Source organism: Apteryx mantelli, chromosome 12, assembly GCF_036417845.1.
Source record: "Apteryx mantelli isolate bAptMan1 chromosome 12, bAptMan1.hap1, whole genome shotgun sequence".
Classification (NCBI taxonomy): Eukaryota; Metazoa; Chordata; class Aves; order Apterygiformes; family Apterygidae; genus Apteryx; species Apteryx mantelli.
This window is the reverse complement of record NC_089989.1, coordinates 4,239,480-4,253,294: the sequence shown is the minus strand read 5'-3', so window position 1 is coordinate 4,253,294 and position 13,815 is coordinate 4,239,480. Positions and strand designations below refer to the sequence as shown.

Here is a 13,815-nt window from a genome sequence, read left to right as displayed (position 1 = left end):
TTCTTGCCAATACCATGTCCGACCAGTGAGAAGAGTTTGAGGATACCTGTGTTCTGTGGCGCACAGAACAACACTAGCACTTCTAATAATGTATTTTTGCTGGATTAAATAATTCTGCCAGGTATGAGCTACCATGTAGAGCCTTAAGTGAATCAGAATGATTAAGGCTCCTCCCAAACTCCTCCTGCTTCACTGCAAAGCAGATTTCCAGAATCTCCAGTGAATACTGTTCCCTGTGCCAGCTGGAGATTGCCTCATCTCTTCCATTCAGTTCACTAATAAAGCTATCACACAAAAAACTCTCGAAGCTTTCACAAGACAGGCAAGATTCAAAGGAGACTTGTAATGGAAACAGCATCCTTCTAATATGTTTAACTAGAAGGACATGAATGCTCATCTCCTGACATGAGCAAGAATAGCTGCACCCTTAACACTGAGTGCTACATTAACTATCTGTATCTAAGCCTTAGTTATGGAGTAGCAATTAATGTCACCATAAAGAGGAAGAGTCATAGCTAATAGTCATTAATGTCACCATAAAGAGGAAGAGTCATAGCTAAAGCTTAACTTAAGATTTCAAAATATATTTGCTTGTAATTTTGTGGATTTGCTACTATATACTACATACTTTCCCCCTTCCCAATGCAACAGAGAAGAAGGTGTGTGGAAGACTCCCATTATCAATATAAAGGACTTTGAGAAACAATCTAAAAGAAGCAAGTTACTACATAGTATAGCAGTTTGAAAAAAGAATCAAGATTCTGTATTTAGTTTTTTTTTTGTTTGTTTGTTTTTTAGAGAAAACATTGAGATATCTCACTGGCAAGTGTCTCAAGATTATAATGATTTCGAAAGAGCATATGAAAAATAAATCAAAAGGTGCAGTCATACTTCTCTCATTGTTGCTAAATGCACCACGTATGGATCCACCCACTCGCACCTCTCCATCTTGCAAGTCTTCTAGCACAAGATCCCTCACTGGAATTGGCTGCCGGTACAGCTGGTAGCAGAGCTGTTCATTATGGGTGATAGCTCGAGTAATCACCAACACTTCTTGAAAGAGGAAGACATGCAGTTTCTGTTAAAAAGTAATAAAAAATAAAGCATTATTCATTTTTTAGAACATCATTAAACCAAATTTATGTAAACTAACATGTGTTATCTACAGTTGAAATAAGCATTGCTCTCTTCCCACTGTTTAAATTTTTTTATGACTCAACAGCATATAAATAGTCATGTAGATACACCAATTAAAAAACTTACAAAAATTATTTTTTCTGTCCTCCAGTATCTCATGTCATGATCCTAATTCATCTTGTAATGTTGAGGCTTTTAAATGTTATGCATGAAATTTCAAAGCTTTCTCTATTACAATGCTTCTGTTTCATGAAAACTATAGCAGCCTGCTTATGTGCACTCTTATTCTGACACCCACTTTAACTTTTCTCTACGTACCACTACTCCCTGTGCTACTAACAGGAAGGCATTCTTCTTCATCCAGCTATTTTCAACGAGCAATTACAAGCAGTCCTCTTACAATTCACATGCTGCCCACAAACATCAGCTTTGCTACAGCTCTTTGAAGCTCAGAATACTACTTTTGCTCCTAGGTGGCAAAAGTCACCTATTATCATCTTTGAATTTATGTTTCTCTTTATGTTTTGCAATCTCCAGTGGCTTCCAATAATAAACAAACTGAATTTTTTAATTCATTCCACTTGATACCATGCACCGAAATTATTAATTTTTTCCTTTTTTCGCTGCCAAGGTTTTCTTTTCAATCATGAGTAATTGCTCTTTGTTTCTCAAGCTGATCTGACTCTCGATCTAAACAGACAGGTTATTCAGTTTTAAGAACAAAAGATAGATCTTCAGATCCACATAGCTCAGTGTCCCATCTTCCAGTAGATCGTGCTTTGAGAAGACTACGATAAAACAGGTAATTATAGCATAAACTTTTCCCAATATACCTTTGTACTCCTCTGACATTCATGAAGCCCATCTTAATTAGATCTTTCCACAACATTCACACACATGCCTTATTTTGTGTCCATGAATAGTCCAATTTTCTTCCACTTGTGCCTCTCTAAGCGTTTGCAGGACTTGCACCTAAACTTTTTGCCCGTTCCTTATTCTGCAGTGCTGTCAACTTTTGCATTCCCAGCCACTCTATGCAGTCTGATGAAAAATCTATCCGTTCAGAGTTTCAGTTTAGCAGCTATAATAGTTATGATCCAGGGCATCATATAACTGCGAATGTGTTTGGCAAATAACCACTTTTTCATATAAATTAAGTACAAAAGAAACAAAAATGTCTGAGATTAAGCATTTCAGATATATATCAGTATGAATTTCTACACCCCCCCTTTTTCCCCCAATAGTCCACATTTACACCAAATTACCTAGTATATATTGGAATTTGGTCATTTTAAAACTCACTAGTTTCAAACCATCAACCATGAAATTTTGCAGATTCTTCAAAATGTAAAGCTTTTTTTTTTTGTTATGGCTGATTTTAGTGGGAGTCATATGAAACTCCTTTCAGTGGGGAAAACTCTTATTTGGTGTAAAAGCTAACACTTCGTAATAGCAGGAGTAAAAAGGAGACTGACAATGGTAAGATATAAATGGTTGGATCTGTTTTTCCCATCCAAATCCAAGAAATGAACAAAAATAAAAATATTCCACACTGTCAAATGCATTCCAGGAATATGCCAGTGTGGAAATCCCCCAAAAGATGGGGAATTATAGAACACTTAATAAATTGAAAAGAATGAATTATATGCTTGATGTTATGCTCCTGAAAAAAGGCAGGGGTGAGATGGATGGTGTAAATAAAGTTAGCTGTAAGGAAAAAATGGCCAGTTACTTCCTGCTAGCTGGCTTTACATCAACTGCCCGCCTCATCTTCTTAAGGTAAACCAGAAAGCAGCCTCTATTTCATCTTTCAGTCTCAGTCATATGGCAAAACATGATCCATCTATACTGTATGTATGAACACGCTGCTTCGAAGCACTCCCAATGCTGAGAAACCCATTTCGAATTCTGCTGATTTCTTGGGGGTTCTTTAGCTTTCATGAGCTCAGTTAATGAGAAAAAGATCTTTTTCTTTTTTTTTTCATTCAAAACTTTTTTTTTTAATTTGAACTAGAAAAAAAAATCTCAGAATTACTGATTTCTAGTCTGTTAATATCTCTACTAATCCACATATTTTTTTCTTTGAAAACGGAAAAACTTAGCTTATGACACTTATCAATACTGAAGACTACTGGAGACTCGAATTCATAGTACCAAATACCACATTTCTCTGATCAATAAATTCACTTTGAACTTGCACCAAATAAGCAAGTAAAACATGCTCATTAACCACAGCCTCTGACAAATCTGAAATTTGTTAGTGCATTTTTGCGTATTATTTATAGACATTACAATCATGTCTCTGAGACCAGAAATATGTATGTTAAGAGCCAGACAGACACATATAAGTTTAATATCTCCATATATAGATAATCGACTGTTGACCAAAAAAACAATTGCTGTAATAGTTAACAGTTAATATTTATCAACTACCTATAGCGAGACATGGTGATGTTTTTGTATATTACAACAACTTGCAATTACTCACAACTCATATGTCGTGCAAAACGAAGATATCTTTAAAAGCTATTGATGACAAAATATTTGTTCCTTACCACTCCCCTGTTGTTCTTCAGTTCACCATGGCAGCATACAACACGTGAATTATCAATCAAGGAGTCCCTTTGGCCTTCTTCAAGATAAATAAGTCTTTCTTTGTAATACTGGCATTCAGATTCACCAGTCTTTATGTTGATTTCAGCCACTATACCCTGAATTATATTTATCTGTGGAAAAACAGCGAAAACACACAAACTTCGATTTGACGGTCCAACATCCAGAGCTATTGTCTCCTAACTCAAACTGTAGCTGCAATAAAACTCATTTTAATTTACAGTCTATTTTTAATGAATTCTATGAAGTCCCTGTCTGTAACAGTATTAATATTAGCAACAGAATAAAGCAGACTACAATGTATACAGGCATTTTGTTTTTATCATTGTTTGTAACTACTGCTTGAAAATCAGGCATTTATCTCTTTATATCAAGCCTAAATACGCAGAATTAAGATAAATAGATGTAAGAAATAAAATCAGAGATGCATTTTTGTCAGCTGAAATGATTTGTCCTGTCACAGGACAAATAACCTACAACTGTACAGTTAAAAGGAACAATTATTTTGGCTTTTTTAAATAAAAGAAAATAAAAAAGAAAATGAAAACTTTACCTCTTCTATAAAAATATGCTCCCCAATTTCCCTATGCTTTGCACTTTCTAGGACCTTGAGATGAATATATCCCAAACTTAAAATATGACTCCTTACATAGGGCACATGGATGTGAAGTTCTGTTGGTTTCAGTCAACGGTAATAGTGATCACAGATTGCATAGACTGGTAGAAATCCTCTGTTAAATAAGGTGGTGGTGGTGGGGAGACAGGCTGAGACATACAGTTTAGCCTGTCTGGCCAAACAGATAATGATTCAAGAATCTACTGAACCAAGGAGATTTATATCGGGGATCAGCTGGGCCTGATAGCTTACAGCACGCTGCCAGGCAGGAAGACAAGAGTGCTTCATAAGCCTAAAACACTGTTCAGAGCTAACCACATATAGTAATTTCTGCTTCCTAATTTAACTTGGCATATGTACAATTTATGAAATACATCACTTCAAAGATAAACAGTGTTCTGCTGAAACAGAATACCAAAGAGCTATATAAGGCTATTGAAATATCAAGAAAAATATCCTGATTGTATTTTTTTTAAACAATTACCAAATATATGTATGTACTGGAAGAAAGCATTTCAAATATTTTTTAAAAAGATCTTACCAGCCATTATGTAGAATAACCTCAGAAATAAGCAGAAGAATTCTTTGAGATATGTAGGATTTTGTGTGTTTGTTTCAAAAGAATATTTACAGGGGAAATGTACTTAGTATAAGCACAGATAACATATAAATTTGAGCATCCAAGCTTTGAATTTTCACCACAGTTGTCCAGTCTTACAACAGAAAAGTTGAGCTGGGCAAGGGATTTGTGGAAGGAATAGCAGAACAGTAGCAGTCGCGTACGTGTGCTTTGAAATACGAGATTTCCTAAGAGAGCAGGCCCATCATTTTTCAGCGAAGAAAGGCTGGAATCTATGAACTACTTAAAGCTAGGCAAATCACAAATTCTGGCTTCAAAATATTAATGAAATTCAGTTCTATTTAAATTTTAATACTATTCAAAAGCACTAGGCTACTGATGATATTTACTTAGTCATTAATTTAGAAGTGTGTTTCAAAGAAATCTGCTACAGATTTTTTATGACGTTTTCTTCAAAGAAAAAAGGTAGCTTAAGGTAAACTCATGTACTCCCAGATCCATCCATCCATCCCTCTCTCTCTCTCTCTCTCTGTGTATGTGTATAGACACACACATACTGGATTACTGGATTATATTTATTGGAAAGGGAATAGAAATCTTGAAAAGCTGTCAGAATATCTAAATCAGGTCTTTTTCCATTAATAAAGAAATTTTAAAACCTTGGATTTTTTTCCTCTGTTTTTACTTCAGACAGCATAAGGCTATTCAGAATAAGAAATAGAATGAAGTCCAACTTCAGCAACACCTCTGCAGATGATATTTAATCTAGATTCAGAGATTATGTAAAGTCTCAAGCCAGGGAGTAAAACTCATCTAAACCACCTAAATCCTCGAAATAAATCTCCATGTTACCCAATTTAGATCATAATGGAAAATGACACTGACAGATAAATACAAGACAGAGAAGGACTGGACAAGAGCTGTAGAAAATACTACCACCACCACCCATTTTTGGTATGACTTTGCTACTGAGATAGGATTTAACTGGGGGAGGGAAGCTAGATGTTTCATGCATTAGCTTCAGCTGTTCATAAATGTATTAGCATTTCCATATTCTATGCAGTGTCCCTGAATTCACTGATCAGCATAATTAACGCGCTGTAAATCTCATAAAAAGCAGAAACTCACAGCTTCTTCAAGGTGCTGTTGATCTGGATGATCATTTGGTGTATGTCTCAAAATCTCTCTGAGCAGTAATGGGTATTTAACTAAACGGCTTCTCGGGATGTCGAGGAAATTCCAAAGGTCCAGCTTGCGACTAAAAGGAGACTCTAAGCAGCGCTGTAGGAAATCTTGCACTCTGTGATCTTGTTTCTTGTGATCCAATAACGCTTTGGCTGCTACTTGATTGCTGCAGTAGCTATCGTAGGAGTTTAGGCAAGGAAGCTGAGGAAAGGAATAAATTATTCTGCAACCGAAGCGAAACAGTTTGCTACATAGAAAGTTCCAGGCGATTCAGGGTGTTAGAACTTCCGTTAAGAGTCTACCTTCTGGAGAATTATCTGCAATTTATTGATGATAATGTTTCCAGCATATGCTGGAAGGTTTGCAAAGGTGTAAGACTTATCCAGTTTTAGATAGCAATAAACTGATCAAATAGATCCTTCTGTTTAATTAGAATTTAATATAAAAGCATCTCCATACAATTAGATTTATTGTATAAAATAACATACGTCTCTTCCAGCTTCCACACAGAATTAAGGACAACATCTTGCCATCAAAACATATTTAATGTGGGACTTTTAACACAATAATTTGTGCAGCTCCTAAGAAAATAGCAGTTATATGCTGCAATGAGCAACATGGAGTTATTCCTACTAACTTACAGTTGTTTCATTTGTTAAAGGAACCACAACAGTTAACTGAATAGTTGATATCTTATTGAAGTTGACCTAATAGTCCCCCTCTGTCAAATTTCTATGTTGCTCTCAAGAAACCTGACCAAACTAAGACAGAAGAACCATGTCTTAAGTGTGAAAAAAATGCTAGCTTATATGTTGATTGGAACAATATATCATTTTACAAGAACTGCTTTACTTACAAGTATATGTAAATTCTTCTATACAGGAAATTATAGACTCAAACATATTTGAACCAAGAGAAGTTCACTTGTGTTCAAACACACCAGAAAATATATCTAAAATTACTTTATGCAAAGAAAATCAGAGATAATTTTTGGTATTTACCAACTATCATTAACTACATGCATTATGTACTAGCAGTCATGCATGTTTCTTGCCTTTACAATCGGCTAGTGTTTCACACGGAGCTGCTAAACATGTTATTACCTAATCCCTTAAAAATTGCAAGCCCGATTTTTCCTGCTAAATTTAATTACTTACGTATTTCACAGAATAAACTTTTCATACTTCTAAATCCTTCAGAGTTTATTTTTTCATGTAATGAGCAGTTTTATTAACAAAGAAACTAAATCTGTTTTCAGTGTTTGTGTTGTTGGTTGCTAATAAACGGTGAACTTCGCAACTTTTTTGTCAGTTGGGCAGCAATAACATCTCTCTTGTATCACTGCTATTTTCACAGACTTGCAGGAAATTAGTATCTTTGATAGCACTAACACTCTATAAACTTGACTGGAACAGAATGACATTCAAAAATGACTGTAGGAGGCATTTACACACTGTGTAGGCTTCATTTCCCTAGGAAACCAGGATACAAATGGGGGAAGATCTTTAAATGATAAACATCAGACTAACTCTGAAGTTTGGTCCTTGATTTTTATTTAGAGCAATTAAAAACTGCTTATCTCCTGAATAGCAAGAGCTTTAAAAAAAATCACATCCTAGTCTAAATCTTTTTATGGAAAATCCCCCAAAAGAGAAAATATTTCATTTTATTTATATATATATATTTTATATAACTTTATATAACAGTTGCCTTTACCTTTTAAAAACACACTGGAAATATATTTTTGAAATGTTATGTTAGACATGGAAAGAAAATTGCCTGATAAATGTAAAAACTATGTTACAGATCAAAACTAAAATTGATTAGAAAATCTGCCTTACCCAACCCACAAGGATATGGCCAACGTGTTCTGTTGATCCATCAGACTTCCTGACTTCTTGAAGCCGCCTTAGAAGATCTAACAATGATTAAAAAAAGAAGAGAAACTTCACTTCCTGTACCAGATGACTATAAATCCAGATTGAATAACAAAGCAGAAAAAGAATAGAGTTTTACCTTCATGTAGAGGAATTAAAGAGTCCAATGTTCCAAAAATTTGGTTCAACTCTTGCTCTGTCATTATGGAAAGTTTAAGCATAGGGTCATGATATGCCTGCCAAGAAAAAGTAAGAGTTCCACAATTAATACAATATTGGTAGCTGAAAAATCAGAACTAATATTTAAAGCTCTCCTTAAGTAAAAACATACAAATGGTTGAGAATAAAGTTTCAGAAGCTTATCTTAAGCTTTCTGGTTAATATTTAAAAAAAATTAAAGCACCACAATTATGTGTTTCAGAAAAAGCAGGAAAAAAGAAATATGCTTTTTTGGTTTCTCTTCCTGTCTTAGCAATTATAAAAAGAAATGACTTTTAAAAGTGACAAGAACAACTGAATACTGAGGGTGGGTGGGTAGGAGGGGTGATTTGTTTGTTTTTAAACACAGACCTTTTTTGCTAACTTCAGATCTTCTATCAGGTCTTCTTCTCCCTGGGAAAGTTCAAAGATAGCCTGTAAAAAGACACAAATATTATAAAGTATCTTTATTTAAACAGTACTCAACCTTAAAAGTTGATATTATATTCTGAACAGCTGTCTTAATATTGTTTAGCAGAATTTCTCTGCTAAATCTAATTGCAGGAATAAAATAAGGCTTAATCTGATAGATACAGAATCATGTGCAGTACCTTTAAAAACATGGCCCTGCCAGATTGCTCATAAAATACTTATCTGAATTAGCCAAAGTAGTAATTTTTTTCAGACTGATGCATCTCCAGAGCAGGGAGTTATCTTCAGCATTATATTTTGAGTCAACTACATCTTAACTACTTTAGTTTAAAAAAATATATATGGTTTATACATTTGCATAGAAGTTTGTTGTTTTGTTTTAATAAACACAGTGGCAAAGTTTCCAGGTTGTCTAACAGGACAAAAGACAGATCTTCATTAGAACATTTCTTTGGTAGAAAGCACTCTTATTTTGGTACCATTTCATTTTATTATGAATGCAGACCTCTGCTGAATTTTTTGTGAATGTTAGCTACTTCTCTTGAAGGAGATCTGAGACATTAAATCTGATGCATTAAAAATAAACACCACCCTAAGACACTATCTTATCAAAATAGTGTTCTATTTACTTACTACATGATTTCATTCTGAAGTGGGGGTACATGTTTAGAACATTTTGGTCAGTTAGAATCATTAATACTACCATCGAGGCTTTAAACCTTCACACATCATGGGAGGACATCTACAGAGAGTGCAAATTCTCTGCATTCAATTGCATGCACACGCGGAAGGCTTGCCATAGCATGAGTTAACAGACAGCAGCCACAGAAGAGCCACGGCAACCACGAGACTGAACTATTACCAGCAGTGCAATTCCACTGCTGTTCCCCGAGCGTGCAGGGTACTCCTTTCCTACGTAACAAGCTTTCGCTTGTTCTGGTTTCATCTGGGTATCTATCCCCTACATGTGAAAGATGACCTGGCTACACTCACTTCACAGCTGGACTATAACAGTGCAATATATTTGGCCATATGACCACTAATGCTCAGGAGTTTCTAACTAGCATTCAATACTTCAACAAAGCTCCTCGGTAAAATCTGGTATTGCAAACACATTAAAATACTGCTGTGTTCACTGCAATGAACTCCTAAAAATATACAAGTTCTGCTTAACTTAAATTCTTCAGCTGGCCTCTTAGAAAGTCTCAGGCTTATCTTCAAGGCACTCAGTGGCCTGGACCCCTGGTATCTTAAAGACCAACTGAAGTTTCAGAGTGAAGATTGTGATCAACAATTCCTCTGGTCAAGCAACAACTTCCACAATAAAAGTACTGCTCATCTGTGCTGAAAAAATTTTTCCTGAGGACTGCTCAAGATCATGAATGAACTCGAACCACCACCATGTATGCTCAAGAACAAACAGAGCACCAGGTGTTCTTTTAGCATAAAAATTCCAGGAAAAACTTCCTCTATACATTTCTTATTCTTTTTAAGAACAGATGAGAGGGCACGCAAGTGACAGCTGCTAGGGTATTTAGCACACGACTGGAAATGATTTAGATGTTCTCTAGAGGCCGGCAGAGTAAGAACCAACATGAAGCAGAACCCTCACGTAAAACTCCCATGAAGACAGCTCATCCATTTGGGCTGTATGAAGGGTCCAGGGGTCTGCCCCCAGACGGTAATGAACGTTATGCTGTGCAAAGTTTCCATGGTTTATTTTTCAACAAGTTGCTTTCAAATTTCTCAATGTTAAAAGTTATTTTCTACGAATTCTTATACGGTGTTAAAACCTGCAAGAGAAATGCCTGATGTTACCATTGTTTGATTTATGACTAATAGTCCCCAAAGTGTCTTGGGAGAGATTGTTATAAACTTTGCTGATACTCCTTAAAATTTCTGTAGAACTTCAAAATCCTTGATACATAAATTTCCAGTCATTTAAAGGCAGCAGGCCTCCCTCAATGATAACACATATAACTTGGTAATAGGGTTCTGAAGTATTTCTGTGTAAATGGATCTATAATGTATCAATAAGCTCATGATGCAGAATTTCCAGCTCTTTTGTCTACCTCACTTGGACAGAGTGCTTCTGTCAAGAAAAGACAACCTAACCCAGTCATTAAAGTACACTTCTCCTCTTACTGGTTTCAGTGGGAGCTTTGCCATTTTCATATAACAATATGAACTATTTAGAATTTGTCTTGTAAAGCACATTAATAAGATGACTGACCTTTTTTTTGGTTTTGCTTTGGAAGATACATATTATGATCACCATTTCGTCTTTCTAGCACTAAAAACTTCCTCAAAAACACTCTTTTCCTACTGGGGTAACGACTGCACTTTTATGTGAGTACATATCACCTCATGAATCTGGTCCTGAAACAGCATGCTATAGTATCATTACTAGAACAACAAAATGGGACATCAAATATATCAACCACCATCAATTGTTATAGAAACTGTCATACAGAACATGCACACACATGCAGGCAATCATGATATGATGCATCTTCATAGCTTTACATTTACTACGAAAATATGATGTGCTTATTAAACCCCCCCCATCAATCTAATGTAGTAACTTGAATTATAACGACCAGGGATGGAATCCTGGTTCTTTTGGAGGTGGTGATGTCCTCTTTGATTTCAGGAAAGTTTCAAGTGTTGTCCTAACGCCTACTAGCATTACCCAACTCCACGCTTTAAAGACGACTTTCAAAAGTGAAATTTGTGGTAAACAAAATCATACCTCTTGACGCTTGATTTCTTTAGATGTAAGCATGTGATTGACACAAACATCAAAGGTCTCACTCCACAGTTTGCTGTCTCTTCGCTTTGTGCTAGCAGGAGGCATATTTCGAGACCATGGTCGTGGACTGAACAGATCTGGGCGACTGTCACTACGGAAACTGATAGAGCGCTAGTAATACACAGAAGATAAAACTTTTATCTTTAGAAAAGTTTCACATGACACATTTCAAAGAAAGTTATATACATATATAATTTAACACAATGAACTAACATTATCCGATTCTTACTGTGATATTATAGCCCCATTTAGTACTGGGAATGTAGGAAAAGCTATTTTAACACATCTTTCTGGAAGGCCAGTACTTTCATTCCTGCAGTGACCCATGTCCATGTCCTGTTCTCAACACATGTAAAACTAAACAATGCATTCATATACCATGCAACAAAAATGAACTACTGGGATAACGGCAGAATGGTTAAGATACATCAACATAATTGAGCAAAGAAATCAAGTTTCTATTCAATAAACGGTCAGACAGGAATAACTCATGCATAACACATATCCACTTCATTAGACTCCTAATACTTAACACTTTACAATTTAATATAAATTTTAGAGGCAAAATTAGTATGAACAATTTGGGCTCATTTGGGGAGACTGATTCAGTTATTACACAGAAAATTCCAGAAGCCAGTGTAGCAAAACTTGATGGATAAACTCATCTTGTGTATCAACTGTAGAGTTCAACTTGCTTATCACAGTACCAAAGGGGTTTTTGTTTAATTTTTTTTTTGGGGGGGGGAGGAGGAGGAGGAGGAGGAAGGTGCTCAGAGATGTCTGTACAATGGGTCCTGTCTTGAGGATATCAGATGAAAAGGTGCATTACATGAAACACATTAGTAGTCTTAGGAAAAAAAAAAGTTTCCTCAGTTGGGCAGAAAGAGGGTTCATAAAGGGAGACTGTCCTTCAAAACCACCTCTCCTCTTACCTTCCAAGTATCATACTACCTGATAGTGGCAAATTTTTTTCTTAGACTTGTAGAATCATGAAAGATTCAAATGGTATCACTATTCCAGATAAACCCATAAGCAGATTAAATTTCTACTGCTTTAATGCTGTGCCTGACCAAACTAATTTTCATACATGAAGAAAATGTTTCAACCGATAACTTCCTGCCTCTCCAGATGTATCTTAAGAGCAAGAAACTAATGCACATAGAAATGTGTGAAATGGATATGGCTGAAAAGAGAAGAACCATCACATTATCTTTAAAGAAAAGGTATCCCAGTATTCAGTTTTTAAGGTTTATAACAGGCCATATTCATTTCATACCACTTGTTCTTCCTTCTTTCTTAGCACTTAAAGAAAATGCATTAAACACGATCAGTGCTAGGGGGTAGCAAATGACAAAATACTAATATGGAAATTATTGCAGCACATTTATTAATATTTCTGTAGCCTCTGAACTCAGATGATGTATACCAGCACCTCTATATCTGTTATGTGCCTTGGTCTTAAACTTCAGTAAAAAGTCCTATTTTAAGTGAGACTTTTGAGAATTGTCATTTCCATTAGCCTGCAGACTCTCAGTAAGAGTTCAGGCTAAAGATGGATACTTCATGCTCTCACTGTGCTATTTTCAAAAGATTCCTTTTTTGTTTCATTAAAATCAGAGGCTGCTTTTTCAGATCCTACCTCTGAAATGCCTCAGGTACTCCAGATTGTTGAAATACTCTACATTTTTGTTCTTATTTAAAACCTATCTTACATAGCAGTCATCTTGCATTCGCCCTGGGTAAGAGCATTTAAAACACACAAATTCTCTGCATTTCCTGGTTGAAATCAGCATGTACCAAGCAAAATAGTTGAAATTCTCCTCCAAAGATAAGAACTCATGAAATGCAAACAATGCCTGTAAATGCAATGTTTTTAAAATATCAGAAGACATATTACATAAATAAAATCTGCCTTTTTTAAACAAGAGACATTTTGAGTCCTCCTTGGTAACTGACAGACCCCTAAAATGTATATAACATACATATATATACATACACATACACACACACATATCTATACACCAACCTTTCAAAACTTTGCAAATCAGGTGCTAGTCTTCCTTCAAAGATTTAAGAAGATAAAAAAACACACATGAAATTACACGCTTAATTTGTTCTTGTTATAACAGATGAATCATGGAACCAATTATTTTCACATGCAAATGGACAGAGCTGGGGGAAAAGAGGCAGGTGTGTTGCATCCCCAAATCACCAGCTAGGAGAGTGCAGCCAAGCAGAACAGCTGTCACTCCACGACCCAAGGTGGAGAACCCCTTCCATGCATGCCCACATACATCCTCAAGGACCCAGCTCCTTGGTTGGTGGTGGTGTTTTTTTAAAGGAATGTTTCATGTTGAATGAAGAT

General features: G+C 35.7%; 1 protein-coding gene across 7 annotated transcripts in view; it reads right to left on the bottom strand.

Annotated features, from left to right (window-relative positions):
• Window positions 1–13,815, bottom strand: part of ARHGEF3 (Rho guanine nucleotide exchange factor 3) — a 156,427-nt gene that overhangs the window by 2,367 nt on the left and 140,245 nt on the right. For all 7 annotated transcript variants that reach the window (XM_067303753.1, XM_067303755.1, XM_067303751.1 and 4 more), the window contains 7 exons: window positions 11,391–11,561; window positions 8,579–8,641; window positions 8,148–8,244; window positions 7,973–8,049; window positions 6,075–6,332; window positions 3,693–3,863; window positions 892–1,078 (listed from right to left, as the gene is read on the bottom strand). In XM_067303753.1, the coding sequence (XP_067159854.1) occupies window positions 892–1,078; window positions 3,693–3,863; window positions 6,075–6,332; window positions 7,973–8,049; window positions 8,148–8,244; window positions 8,579–8,641; window positions 11,391–11,561 (1,024 nt within the window). The remainder of the gene's footprint in view (window positions 1–891; window positions 1,079–3,692; window positions 3,864–6,074; window positions 6,333–7,972; window positions 8,050–8,147; window positions 8,245–8,578; window positions 8,642–11,390; window positions 11,562–13,815) is intronic.